At 42.0% G+C, this 14,921-nt stretch overlaps 1 protein-coding gene across 2 annotated transcripts in view; it reads left to right on the top strand.

The window, feature by feature from the left end:
* The window catches only part of MYOF (myoferlin), a 149,570-nt gene that overhangs the window by 79,173 nt on the left and 55,476 nt on the right, over nucleotides 1-14,921 (top strand). For both annotated transcript variants that reach the window (XM_012659733.1, XM_012659732.1), the window contains 5 exons: nucleotides 6,144-6,321; nucleotides 7,687-7,811; nucleotides 10,011-10,117; nucleotides 12,435-12,627; nucleotides 13,775-13,930. In XM_012659733.1, coding sequence (XP_012515187.1) covers nucleotides 6,144-6,321; nucleotides 7,687-7,811; nucleotides 10,011-10,117; nucleotides 12,435-12,627; nucleotides 13,775-13,930 — 759 coding nt within the window. The remainder of the gene's footprint in view (nucleotides 1-6,143; nucleotides 6,322-7,686; nucleotides 7,812-10,010; nucleotides 10,118-12,434; nucleotides 12,628-13,774; nucleotides 13,931-14,921) is intronic.

Here is a 14,921-nt window from a genome sequence, read left to right as displayed (position 1 = left end):
ACGAAGAACACTCCCTTGCCCTTCTGACAGGGATGCGTAGTTTAATTCCCAAAAAGCGTTGGGGGTTGTTTAAAGAGACAGCTTGTAAAACACTTTACCCTTTTTCATGCCATTCCGTCTGTTAAAATTAACATCCTGGCTGTAGTCTCTCTATCCACGGCACAGCAATATCCACTCTAAAGTTCAGGAATGACAACAGATCTTGTGGACAAATTAAGAAAAGGGAAAACAAAGGGAGGGTGGGTAGAAAAATAGGGCAGCTTACTTGCTATTTACTGCTGGGATCCTGCAGCATGCAGGAGAATGGCTAGAAACTTGAAGGCCTCCGTGGAAACATATGGTGGTTCTTGGCATTCGTAGTTATAAACTAGAATTGGCTCTTGGAGATGTTGGTTGGAATTCAGGGTTTTGCAGAAATGCCATCATGGACATTTAACCATTATGGTGCCTCTTTATTTTCTTTTATCACCAGAATATGACTTGAGTCCATGTGGCTTCTCTTAGTTTTAAAAAACCATAATTGGGGGAGAGGAGCAAACCAAGTACAAAGGAAAAGCCTTTTATTAACTGGAATGCAAAACCAAATTAGTTTTCTTTACTACAAATAATTAAACACTTATAAACAAGGAAGCTTATCTCATGCATTTAGTAAACATAAAAGCAAAAAATAAAGAGACCCAACAAGCAGCCCATAATATGTGTCAACAGTATTTTTTTAAAAAGAAGCTTTTTATTAACTGGTGTACAAAACAGAATTAATTTTCTTTGTTCCAAATAATTATACAAAAACAGCAAAATAGTGTGTATTTTTTTATTAAATAAGTTTGGTAAAAACAAAAATGAAATGAGGCAAAAATGAAAAAACCTGCCAGCATGACAAAACAGGAGAGGAGCTGAGATTCTGAGGACATGGCACACTTCGGGCAGCCAGGAACCCCAGGAGGGAGTGAGATGAGCAGATTTGTGCCACCTGCCGGAAGGATTTAATGAGCTCAGTCAACCTAGAACGTGATCATGACACTTACCCATCTTACAGAGGTCTCGTGTTCTGGGTTGTGTGCAAATAACAAAATTTTTTGGTAGAGCTGAAAAGGATGTGTTACAGCAAGTGTTACAGTGACCGGTCCCAGGGGAATAACCGAGCAGCACGCAGAGAGTTGGAGGGTCAGCAAGTTTTATTGCCGGCGGCCCAGATGGGGTCAAGCCTCCAAAATCTGAGCACCTCTTCCTGGTTTTTGTCAAGTTTTATACTTTTTGGGGGGGGGTGGTTAATCTTAACAAATCACACACAAGTATAAATGGTCGACCAATTAGCAAAAAGATTTAAAAGTTATCCAATAAACAGTAATTCTTATAAGCAGTATAATTATGATAGGCTTATAACAAACAGTATAGTTATGATAGGTTTATAACAAACAGTATAGTCATGACAGGCTTGTAGCTTCACTTAACTGTTTTGCAGTTTTAGCTTGCAAGGCTGACAGGTGTCAGCGTCTACTTTAGCTGCTTTGTGGTTTTAAGCAGAATCAGCACGGAAATTCCCCTAGTATGCATGGAAATTTCCCTAACAGATGCAGCAAAGGGCAACTTGGTTGCCAAAGAGCCAAGTGCGCCCCCATTTTCCCAGCACAGAGCTGACCTAGTACACCAGGTGGGCCTGGTCAAGAGATACCGCAATGCAGGACAGATGCAGCAGGTCCAGCCTGGCCACCTGCACAGCAGGAATCAAGCAGCAAGAAGAAGGTCAAGTGTTGGAAACCCAGCATCCTTCTAACACCTTCTGGCTTCTGGAACCTCTGCCCTGCCACCAAAGGACCGAGTTTCTGTCTCTGTGATCTGGGATCTGTTCTCGGACTGCTTCCTCCCTGCTCCTTCCCATTCTCCTTGTGTGACCTTGAATAGAGCTCATATATTTCAAGAGCATTCTATGAACTTGCATAGTTCTCTTCACTGCAAATAATTAAACACATACAGGCAAAGAAGCTTATTTGAGGACTTTAGTAAAAATAAAAGGACAAAATTAAAAGAGCCAACAACATAAAAGTGCACAGTGTATGTCAACAGTATGTCAAGAGCCTCCCCATGAACCTTCTCCTGCTCAGCTAGAACCTTCTTGAGATCTCCCACTGGTCTGGCCCACATGAAGGCTTAATAAGTATTGCTAGAAACAATACTTTCAGATTCTTCCACCTGCTGCATTAGTTGTCAGCCACATTTAGTTAACAGACCAAAGGTGGCAAGTTGGGCAAATTTTTTGTGACACTTAGTCTCCTTGTCACTGCCCACAGCCACTTTCAAGAACTGTTAGCCCTTGTCAATATTCTGCTTGGCAAAAATCACCTCCTTCCCCAAGTTTGCTTCTGAAACTGCCCATACCACCTCTTCTACAACGTGTACTAGTTACCAAGGATCAGAAAGATAGCCCCAAGGCCCTAACCAAAGAAGCATCCATCCGTGTCTAACAGACTATAATTTATGTTCTTTGACTTTCCCACTTTGTGGGCAGTTTTGCATTCAGGCTACAAAGTGAGGGCCCAGAACAAAAGCTGAGGCTCTGGACTTCTCTAAATGGTGTTTGTTGTTCCCTCCTCTTGGCCACTTCTTTGTGCCCCAAGGGCAAAGGGGAAGTGGAAAAGGGCTGGGGGCCAGCAGGATTCTCAGCTGCCCTAATTGAGAGTAGCTTGGCTCTGGGGCAGGTGAGCAGGTGGTAGAGGTGCTCCTTGTGGAGTTGGGACTTACAGATGGTCCAAGGAGCTGCTCCATCTTCAGTGGCTTGCTCACAGCGCGTGCTTACTCTGTTGGGAGTTGTGGTGATGACTAGAAGCCCAAACTATTGTTTTAGGGCTCAGACTCCTCAGGGTGAGGGTCCTATCAGGGATTCTGTGGGTGACTGTGCAAGTTCTGCATCAGAACATCCAGGGAGTTCTGATGAAATCCTCGCCCATGTGGAGGTGTGCAGGGCAGAGCCAGCCTGGCAGAGGCGGCATCTGCACCCCTCTGCGGAGCCTCCCCATGAAACTTCTCTGTACTCCGCAGCCCCTGGCTTGATAGGTGGCTCTGGCTTAAATACTGGTCACTTTCTTCCAGGCCCTGACTCAGGTCCCAAATTGCGTTTCCTACTTTTAGCTCCTTCCCTTCTCTTGTGTCATCCTAGGTGGTTTACAAAGAAGTTGTGCTGTTAAATTCTAACTAATATTATACAAATAACTTCCTGCTTTTTAATTTTTACACAATTCAAACTCAAACCCAGAATTTCCATAACATTCCTCAGCCACCATAGTTCAGGGAGCTTAGTTGTGGGTAGTTAAGCAGAGCTCTTGACAAATAGCGTAAGTCTCTCAAGCTCCTCTCTGCCAAAGTGACAATGGACTAAAACAGGGAAGCTTTGAAACTCACAATGTCCAGACTAAAGCTCTCCAGGTAATTCAATATGCAGTTAGGTTGCAAACCAGTGTTGTCTCAGAGGGTTTTGTAACAGAGGAAATGGCCTGAAAGACTGGCAAAAATATTTTCTGTCTCTTTAGCACATCCTGCACTCCTTTTTGAGAACTAAAGCCTGCGTCTCTGCCTCAGGCCAGTGTTTGGGGGGGGCAGGGTGAGTCTTTTGTTATTTGTGCAACAAGAGATGGCTCAGGGCAAAACTGGTAAAGGGAGGTCCTGGGTAAAGGTCAGGAGATTGTCTTCAGCAGAGGTGGGAAGATCAGAATTATCAACTATAGTTGAACAGTCATTGCCTGAAGCTGAGAACCCATCCTTTAAAAGCTCTGTATTTCTGCTTGTTATTAGGACCATGGCATTTCAGACAGGAGTCTCCATCCTCCTCCTTTTGCTGACAAAGTAATAAATGTCTCTTTCCTTCCTCCCCAAACTACTTGTCCCTGTTCTTCTGATTGGGCCTCGTGGACAAGCGCCAAGTTTTCACTAACAGTTTCTGCTAAAACCCTGTTGGAGGGTTCTATTATACCATGTCAAAAATTCCTTTAACCAAAATGGAGTCTTTGTAATAGTGAGGTATCCAGCGGTTCTTTAAGACCACAAGCTACAGTCACCGTCAGAAGTTCTTAAAACAGTACTCAAAAAATTAAAAATAGAATTACCATATGATTCAGCAATTCCACTTCTGGCTATATACCCAGAGAATTGAAAGCAGGAACTCAAACAAATATTTGTACATTCAGTGTTATTTATAATAACCAAAAGATAGAAGCAACCCAGGTGTTCATCAGTGCATGAATAGATAAACCAAATGTGGTATATTCCTACAATGAAATATTATTTAGCCTTAAAAAGGAGAGAAATTCTGACACATGCCACAATATGAGTGAGCATCAAAGACATCATGTTAAGTGAAATAAGTCCGATAGAAAAGGCCAAATACTGCATGATTCCCCTTATGTGAGGTACCTAGAAAAGTCAAATTAATAGAGACAGAAAGTAGAATGTCATTGCCAGGGCCGAGGGGGAAGGGGAAATGGGAAGTTATTGTTTAATGAGTATGGAGTTTCAATTTTGCAAGATGGGAAGAGTTCTGTGTATGGATGGTTGGTGATGGTAGAACAACAACGCAAGTGTACTTAATGCCATTGAACTTATCATTAGAAATGATACATTTTATATTATCTATATTTTACCACAATTTTTGTTAAAAAGGAAGTTTTTAAAATGGTTGTCTAAGTACTTCCGTAAATGTGTGAGCATATTCTTGCATCGCACAAGCCAGAAGACCCATCCTTGGTAGTGATTTCATTTTATTGAACAAAAGGCATGGTATGAATGGGTAATGAAGGGAAGCAAAATCAGTTAATAAATATCCTAGAGGGATCAAGTAATTTTTATTAACATCCAAGAGGTGAAAGGCATCACTACTTTATTACTTAGATTGTAGTACACAAATTGGTAGCAAGGAAAAAACCAAATACACCAACAAAAAAGTCATCGTATGCCAAAGTTTGATATTTGTGTGGCCTCCAAATCTCAAACTGAAGGACCACAGAGCTGGAGTTCTTTCTCTAAAGGCTGTTGAACTAAACTTGCTGTGGTGAGAAATTGTCAAGCAGTTTGAGTATGATCGCTCGTGGGTCTCACAAGTTCGCAGGTGGAGCCCATAGCCAACGTGGCTGCAACGTGGTAACCACTGACGTTCTCGCCTCCTAGCTGAGCAAGTGTACGCGGAGACTGGACACCAACAGGGCTCCAGAACAGATTATGGCTGTGGACAGTATTAAAGGGCAGAATGCACAGGACATAATGAAGTACGGCAACTTAAACCATTGCATAGCTGTTTGAAAAAAACTGAAGAAGGCAGAGTGCCTGCAGATCAGTGGGGATATGGTTCTTAAAGAAGGTGAAATGTCATCTGAGCAAAGATTTGGGGCAGGATGTGGATTCAAGAGATTTTAAGTGCCCATGAGGGAAGGCCTGAAGGGTTCATGGTCATTTCTGCTAGGCTGATAGATGCTCAGAGTGGTTATTCTTGGTCCTATCTTCAGCTCCCTCACACACAGACACACTCACTAAATCAGTAATTTAGAAAGAGAGGCAGAAAAAAAGAGAGAGAGAGAGAGAGGAAGTTTGATTTCCACTTCAGAAAAATAAATTCACCTTATTTCATTTATTTTTAAATCTGGCATCAAAAATATATTTCTGATTAGAAAATTAATAAACAGTACAAAAATTAAAAATGTGTAAGTTAGAAAGTAAAGTTTGCCATAATCTCTCTACCTTGCCCAACATAACTACTGTTAACAATTTGAGTTATATTCTTACAGACCTTCTCCATGCATATGACAATATTAAAAATATATATTTAATGGATTCATGTAAAATATACTTCTTCTGTGTTTGCACATGTGGATCTACTTAAGTCTTTTTATGAGCTTTCATTCCATTATATGGATATAACTTAATCTGTACTGAGACATTTGTATTGTTTTCTTTTTTTCCTATTTCAATCAATGCTGCAATGTGCATCCTGGTACTTCCGTTTTTGCTCACACGTGTAAGTTCAAGGGAAACTGCTGGGTCCAAGAACATTCTCCCCTGGTGTTTAATTATTAGGTTTAGAATTTTATCTGCTAGAAATCCACACGTAAATAAGGGCAAAAGGAGATTCACTGAGCCTTATGTCTGCTCGTACTTTACAGAAATACCAGCGAAGGCGGAAGTACAGCCTGTCCGCTGTCTTTCATTCGGCCACCATGTTGCAGGATATTGGTGAAGCCATTCAGTTTGAAGTCAGCATTGGGAACTACGGCAACAAGTTCGACGCGACCTGTAAGCCTTTGGCATCAACCACGCAATACAGCCGCGCCATATTTGATGGTAAGATTGGCACCAACCATTCTCTGCAGCACAAGACAGGAAGCATGTGCTGTACCCTCTCTCTGGCAACCATATCCCCAGCATATGGTTAGAGGAAAGGAAAAGGTTGAATGAGGAAGAGAGTGTAGTCAGAGTTCAGACACCTTCAAAATAGCCCAGACCCTTGGCCGGGCGCGGTGGCTCACGCCTGTAATCCTAGCACTCTGGGAGGCCGAGGCTGGTGGATCGTTTGAGCTCAGGAGTTAGAGACCAGCCTGAGCAAGAGCGAGACTCTGTCTCTATTTTTTATAAAAAACAAAATAAAAAAAATAAATTAAAAAAAAATTGGCCAGACCCAAGAAGTTGTAGGTCTTGTTGCCAGGAGCTGAACCCCAAACCCTCCTGCCCGGCTTTAATGCCAGCCTTACCTTGTAAAGTCCCAGGGTGATGACTCTGCTAAATACTGAGCTCCCCCAAAGCAGCTCCTGCCCCTACCAAACCCTAAACCTTTCTTAGATTGAGTAGTTGAAGAGGATGGGGCTCTGGCCCAGGCCCTGGAAACTCAGGCTTCTGGTTGTAACTCATCAGCACTCTGACCTCAACCACACCACTTCATTCCAACCCTCAGCATCTCCGTCTTCCCCAGGGTTGCTGTGAGGATTAAATAGCTCTATTTGAACATGATGAGTGAGAAATGGTCACCACTTTTAAAGAGCTAACATTCTAGTGTGTAAAATAAATCATAATAGAAGGCAAGGTATGAGAATGCCCTAATAAAAGTATCAAAAAATGGTTTGAGAGTATAGAGAAGGGAGAGAGGCATTCTGATCAAATAACCCAACAGTACTGCCACAGTTTTTACCTAATTTTTGTACAAGCAGTTTTAAAGAATAAAATGCCCTAGAAAACATCAGCTAATGATTCTTAATCACAGTAAGGCTCTAAGTAATACCAAACCCCATGTAGCCAGCTAAGGCTTTCAAAGAACAGAAAATTCTTTCCTTTTGCCCCACTTCCAACAAAAATATTTACTTATAATAGCAGTTTGCAGGGACAAACACATTCCATCTAACCTCCTATGCTCTCTATATTTTCTGCCACCACGTTATGTAATCATCGTTGATGTTCAGACACATGACCTTGAATCATTAAAAGATCTTGGGGCGGTTATACTCTGTTTACTAGGGTATTTTAGAGAGATTTTTAAAATGGGCTGGTTGAGAAAGAACTTTCTATCCCTCAGTTGCTTAATTGAATAAAATCAAAGAACCCGAACCATACCCTAAGCATATGGCTTCATCAGCAGCTCAGTCTGCACGTCTCTTTAATAAACATGTTGTCTATTTTAAGTGTCCAAGATTCACTGACCCCCATGTTTTATACTAGGGAACTACTATTATTACTTGCCTTGGGCCCACACAAAGCCAGTTGTTACCCTGACTTCATACTGGGAGGATATTAGTCATCGCCTGGATGCTGTCAACACTCTCCTAGTTATGGTAGAACGGTTGGTAAGTTTACCCTTTCTCCGTTTCCCTTTACCAGACAGAGTGAACTATGTATTAGTTAGGATACAGGCTAGGCCACTATGACACAAGATCTCAAAATACAGTGGGCAACAAGGTAACAGCAATTTCTTTAGTAACAGCTGAGGTTGAGGGTTCAAAGCCAGTATGGAGGGTCAGTGGTATTTGGGGACCCAGGCTCCTCCCCCCGGTTTCTCTGCCATCACTAAGGAGTTATCCCTTCCAGCCTGAAGTAAGGGGAAAAGAGTGAAGAGAAGATGACACAGGCCTTTCCCTTTAAAGGAAAGACCCAAAGGTGACTTGATTTCTACTCAGGTTCTGTTGGTCTGAATACAGTCACACAGCCATATCTAACTATGAGGAAGCTGGGGAATGTAGTCTTATGCCTGGGCAGGCGTATACCCCAATAAAATTTTCTCACCGTGGAAGGGTGGAAGGTGAATGTGGGGGATGGAGTGGAAACTCATAGTTTCTTCCACAATTTGTATGTGGAGAGTGGCTCATTCCAATAGCAACATGCAACTCTTAGAGCTTTGTTGTTAGTGCAGTAAAAATCTCCACTGTAGGAAGAGGTGGCTTAAAGGAACCAGTGTCTGACACTTTCCACTCTTGCTACAGAACAGAGGAACTTTCCTTGTTTGGGTGTTTGTGGGTTTCCTCTGGTGAAAACTGCATAGACATGGTATCTGTGATTATCCATCTAGTTGACACTGGTCAGCTAGGTTGGCGTGGAGAATGGGGATGTGTTTGGGATATTTCTAATTAAGTCAAAGACATTGAGTTACTCCTATTTGATAAAATCTATCTGGCATCAGTGTTTTGATTTCCAAATTATACTAATATTAATTTTTTCTAAGATCTAATCTCTACCAGGGCTGGACCAAGACATATGGGGTTTGGGGAGTATACCTGACCTAAGACTCTATGGCAAAATCTAAAAGTATTATTTTATGTTACAAAGACAACATGGTAGGATAATAAGAGGTTTAAATTAACTTAATCATAACTGTTAATATAATAAAGCTGCAACCGATATGCAATGTAATCGTAGTATTAATTTCCAGTCCTCCTTAAGGACATTCGTAGAGAATTAGTCACACCTGTATTCTAATTATGTTTTGGATGTTCTTCAGCTCTTTCCATCTGGTTCTTCTTATCAACTCTCTCCAAGCTGTCCTAATTCCATGCTACTCTGGACAGGACGGTGACTTTCCATGAAGAGGACTTTTGGGACTCATGGTGGGCACTCCCTTGACCTCTCTTTTGGCAGATGCTCAATGTAACACAACAGTATGTTTGGGGCTTGTCTTGCATTTTCTCTGCCCCAGCCTTGGAATCACCATTTCTCCAAGGAGCCCTGGTTCCTTTTAGTGACAAATGCCATTTAAAAAACAAGATCTGGTCACTAAGTGCCCACTACTACTGAAATGTTGTTGTTTCTGGGCTTTCTCTGCCGGCACACACACACACACACACACGTATATTTATTTCTCTATCCATCCATATACTAAAAACCATGAGTTCATAAAGATGCCTCCAATCCCAGTCCAATACCACAGGGTTTATTCCAGCCTTCCCTCTTTCTATATTTATAATTTTCTTCTCCAACAGTGAGAAATCTGGCTTTTGTTATCTCCAATATATTTACTCATTTGTTCAATTGTAAAATCCATAGATAAGTCACTGTGAAAAATAAGCCTACTAATTAGGGTTCGACAAGTTTATGGGTTTTTGTTTCTGTTTTTGCCTTTGAGAGTACGTAGTCAAAATATTGTTTTCAAAAGTTACTCAAGTTAGTTCAGGGTAATTATGTCATTCATCTGAAATATAATTAGATCTATTTTGTTTCTGATTATATTCCATTTTAGGGTTCTCTCCCCTATCCTTACTGGTTTCATTTTGTTTGTTTTTTGAATATATAAATATTTACATGGGTTCAAAGGTCAAACTATATGAAAAGGTTGTCCTATTACATAAACATATTAGTATTAATTGTATTTTGATCAAAAATAAATAGTTCTAAGCTATGGTGAGTATTATTAAAGGAAAAAAAACCCTTTAGTTTTTCCGTAATTGAGCCTTTTTATGTATTTTTTTTTCTCGAAAATAAAAGTTAAACCTTTACGGGGTATAATAGCATAATGCACAATTACCAATTATGTCCTCTCTTTTCAAATTCTTCAGCAATCAAACGTAGAGGCTCTAAAATCAGGGATACAAGGTAAAATTCCTGAAAACCAGCTGGCTGAATTGTGGTTGAAGCTGATAGACGAAGTTATAGAAGACACAAGGTATAGTGATCTTATTTCTCTCTCAGAATTTCCAGCCAAGCTCTGCTCCCTGAAATCCTAAGACTGTAAGAGCCTCTGGAATTGTTTCTAGTGTTTGTCTAAAAAACGAATTTGAACTATTCAAGCTTCTTAAAAGGCTCTCAGTGGGAGGAGTCTCTGAATCACCACCAGGAAAAGCTCTACTTTCTGATTTGGTGCCAATTCTAAAGTAGCCTGGGGAGGCTGGGGCCCCACACCCAGAAGCATGTCTCAGGGTAGCTTGGGGCAAGGGACAGGGGAGGGGCGGAGGGAGCTAGTGTGATGCCCACCACCCTGGAGAAGGGTGGCATCCGGCTTCCACCGAGAACGGGGTCTGGGGGTGAAGCAGCAATTTTACCATTCAGGACAATGTTCCTAATTCATAAACATATTTTTAAAAACGGCCTTTTTACTTATTCTTTTACTAAATGCCTAATATACACTGTGGCCAAGCCTCTGTTAGGCCCCATAGATTCGACTTAACCACAGGACCTTTTGTAACAGTGACTTGGGGAAACAGCTCAGATCTTTTATCATTTGGAAATCAAAGCGGGAAGTGATTCATTCCAAACTCGTTTTCAATGTTGGCTAATAAAGCAGTGGACAGGGAAGTTCCAAAAGAAAAGCACACTGAATGCTTTCCACAAGCAGCAAGAACCACGGCCTTTCTCCCCGCTCCCAGCTAATGCCTAAGTCGCCCTGTCTTCTTGTGCCTTCTAGCGGTTGAGCCAGGTAATTGCAACGCGGCCGAAATGAAAGCACTACCGGAGGCTTAAGTTCAGAATTTTAGAGCTGGGTCCTAACCAGCATCTCCTCCAGTCTCCTTGTCTTGTAGATGAGATATCAGAGCCCCAAAGAAGTGAAATGACACGTCTGATGCCCAGAGTTGGTTTACCAGCTCAGCCCCTTTTCCTGCCACATGTTCCATAGTCAATATCTGTCAAAGGGCTCCGGTGTGACTTCTGATCAAACAGCTTTCAGATAAACTTTTGCCTCAAAGAATCACTCCAGGGACTTAACCCTTCCAATGCATTGCTATAGTTATTAACGAAACCAAACAGAAACATTTGGTAGTAACTTTTATATAGAAAATATCTGAGAAATGTAAGGTTTGCTGAGCAAATCACAGACATATCTATTTACACTTCTGATGTGAGCTGTTCTTGAAGAATCAAATTGGAATCATTTTCAACTTTCTGTAACAGGAAATTCAGTATTTAAGGGAAGTCATGCTAGGATTTCCTTCATTTAAGAAGCCGGGTAAAATTCAAGTGAGTGGAAATTCTAGGTGGGGACAGTGTGAGTAGAACTTCCTGAAACTGGTGACAACCTCACCCTGTGTCCCACCAGCTGCCATAGCGGGAGGGAAGGCTTGGCAGAGGACAACTAATTCTGGCCCCAGCTCGGCTATTCTCAGTAACTTTTGGCGGTCCTGTCACTATACTTCCCAGTTCTCATTTTGAATGGGGGCTTGGCCTGTGTAAATGATTCTTAATCTTTTTGGAGCTCATGGGCCCCTTGGAGAATCTGATGAGATGATGTCAATGATGAAGATGGCAATGAGATGACGGTGATGGCAGCATTATTTAGACTTTACAATGCAACTGTTCCAAATGTTCTCCATATGGTCATTCATGTCCTTCTCACAACCACCATGCAAGGTGTTTCTCACATTTGAAGGTAGGAGAACAGGAGAGTAGGAGACAGCCAAGATAACAGAACCGGTGAAGAATAATGGAGCCACGATTAGTACCCAACTAGTTGGCTCCAAAACCTGCATTCATCATTATGTCACACTGCATGTTAACACAGACGCACATTGTTTTCTTAATAAGTTCTGGGCTTTCACGGACCTCCTGAGGCTCACCTGTAGACTGCCTGAGGATCCCTGGTCCCTAGGTTAAGAACCCTGAAGCTAAATGATTTCTAACCTCCCTTCCTCTTCCAACATGTTGTGGGTCCCTACAGTGATTCTAGGAAGAAAAAGAGGGGAAAGCCAGTTTCTCCCAGCTGCTGCTGCTTCATCTTCTTTCCAGTATCTCCTTGGGCCTTAGGTTAATCCCTAAGGCTTAACATTGCTTTGGGATTTGAATCCCCCTGTCTCCCTCCTGAGCATTAAGAGACCATCTGGCAGGTCTGCTCCGGCAACTCAGCTCCACCTTAAATCAGGCAATGCATGTGGAATCAGTTAGGAAATTGATGTGGTTCACAAGATGGAAACCTAACATAAATGAACTCAACAGTTCTGTTTCTCTCTCTTTCTTCCTTTTTTCCTTTTTTTCTTTTTTTTATTTTTTAGATACACGTTGCCTCTCACAGAAGGAAAAGCCAATGTTACAATTCTGGATACTCAGATCCGAAAGCTGCGGTCCAGAGCGCTTTCCCAGATACATGAGGCCGCCGTGAGGATGAGGTCTGAAGCCATAGATGTGAAGTCCACACTGGTGGAAATTGAAGATTGGCTTGATAAATTAATGCAGCTGACTGAAGAGGTAAGACCTTTAAACTACACAAATGTCACCTGGTATGGAGGAAGGATTCTATGGAATGGTGCCAAGGATGGGAGTGGTAGAAGGAGAATCTATTACATTATCTTAGCTATTGAGCAGATCTGACAGATTATAAAAATCAAGGAGTCACTGGACTGGGAAGGCTAATGGGCAATAGGGATGAATGTCATTGAAATCAGGGTAGGAGAAGAATTTTGAGTTGTTGATCCTAGAAATGTCTTTAAGAATGAACAAACCATCATTTTCACAGTACTGTCAGAGAATATTTTGAATGACGTTGCAGCAGATCTATGTAGTACAGAGGATTAAAATGTCAGCTTTGGTTGGGATCAGAAAGAGCTGGGTTTGAATCCTGGATCTACCGTGTATAACTTTGGGCAAGTTATTCGACCTTTCTAAACCTAGTTTCCCCATCTGTAAAATGGAGATAAATATAGTGCTCAGTTTGTATTGTAGCATTGGTGTGTGAAGATTTAAGGACAATGAATGGGAAGGGCTTAGCACAGTGCAGGGCACACAGGAGGTGCTGGATAAATGTTGGCTGCCACTGTCCTTCAGAGATCAGGACAGTAGGTAATAATGCATTTGTGAGTAGAAATACATTTGGAAAAAACACAGGGTTACAGGTAATTTTTATTTTCTACTTTATATGCTTTGGTGCTTCCACAGTTTTCTATGGTGAACTTAGATCTCCCTTATAATCAGAAAAAAATAGGTTTTTAAAAACTAAATTAATATTTCAGATTTGGCAAATATTGGATTGTGAGACAGAGACACTCCGTGTCCCGTAAAACATATGCAACCTGTAACCCTTTGACTGCCGCTGCCGGCTTTCTTCAAATGATGCTTGAAATGCGAGGGAGTATTTCAGAGCAGAGTAGGTAGGGCTTTTGCCAGGTGAAACTGCCCCTCTGCTTCCCTCTGATCCCTGTGGCCACCCCCAGCCCGCCTCCTAGTCCTGCAGGCTCACGATGTGGTCCTAGAAGATATGAGTCCCAGGAATTTAGGACAGAGCCCTAACCATGGCATTTCTGTGCTAAATGGAGCCCCGAGGGTCCAGTCTGTGGGATCTTAAGTCCTCCAGACTAACCGTAACTTTGCCTCCTTTTTCACCAACCCTCGTGACCAGCCGCAGAACAGTATGCCTGACATTATCATCTGGATGATCCGGGGAGAGAAAAGACTGGCCTATGCACGAATTCCTGCACATCAGGTTTTATACTCTGCCAGCGGTGAGAGCGCCTCTGGGAAATACTGTGGGAAAACCCAAACCGTCTTTCTGAAGGTACGCGTCTCCTCTGTGTGATGTGAAATACACCCAAATGCAAACCCTGTGTTCCTGAGAAGGGGCTGCGTTATGTAACCGGCTGATTATTGAATGGCAAGGGTGGTTGTGATCAATTCTAGCCCGTTCTGGTCCCTTCCTCTTGGGCGAGAATTCTCAGAGAGTGACTTGAGGTTGACTGGCTTTCAATCAACGACACCTCCTTAGATGTTTTTGTGACATCCATATTATCATGGCATTGTGAATGCTCTGCTTTCTGGCATGAATTTTCCACTTACTTCTAATGTCTCATGCAAAGCAATGCTTTTCTTCCCTTCATTCTAGTGAGCGTTGGGGGAAAAAAGAGAAGGTAGTATACATAGTCCATGGAATCTATTGCTGTAGCCACATGGGTCCTCAGATTGAAACATTTTGATAATTCCTACTTTAGGGCAGAGATTCTGAACATTTTTAGAGTCATGGACTATTGTAAGTGCCTGATGAAAGCTATTGGTCCTCTCCTTGGGGGGAATGCACACTGCTTGTGCATCCAATATTTTGCGTAGAATTTGAGAGCTTCATAGAACCCACAAGCCTATCTTAGAACCCTGTATTAGTAACTGCTCTGTGTGTGCACACGGGGAACCAAAGGAGGGCCTGGGACTGGAAACAACAGCATCAGAATAGTTCCCGTTTGTGTGTCTTGACATCCTCTCTCTGACCAACCCCAGCTGGTGTTCATTGGATTTAGGGGACAGAAATAAAAATCAAGAAGAGAAAAAGTAGAGTCAGGGGAGAGTGCTCTCAAAACAAGGAAATATCTGCTAACTTTTAATAAATTTGCTCATTTCTCTTTAATCAGGAGGATGTAAATAGAATCAGAGTGATTACGTTCTTTCAAGTGTCTCTTGGTGGAATAAATTTTACTTAAGATAGAACCACAATTATAATTGACCTCAGCAGTGGGTGGAAGCAAACTGATTAATCAATAAAACTTCACAGGGGGCGGGAG

The sequence above is a fragment of the Propithecus coquereli genome, unplaced genomic scaffold (assembly GCF_000956105.1).
Source record: "Propithecus coquereli isolate 6110/MARCELLA unplaced genomic scaffold, Pcoq_1.0 Scaffold63, whole genome shotgun sequence".
In the NCBI taxonomy this organism is placed as follows: Eukaryota; Metazoa; Chordata; class Mammalia; order Primates; family Indriidae; genus Propithecus; species Propithecus coquereli.
This window is presented reverse-complemented; position numbering and strand designations above follow the sequence as displayed.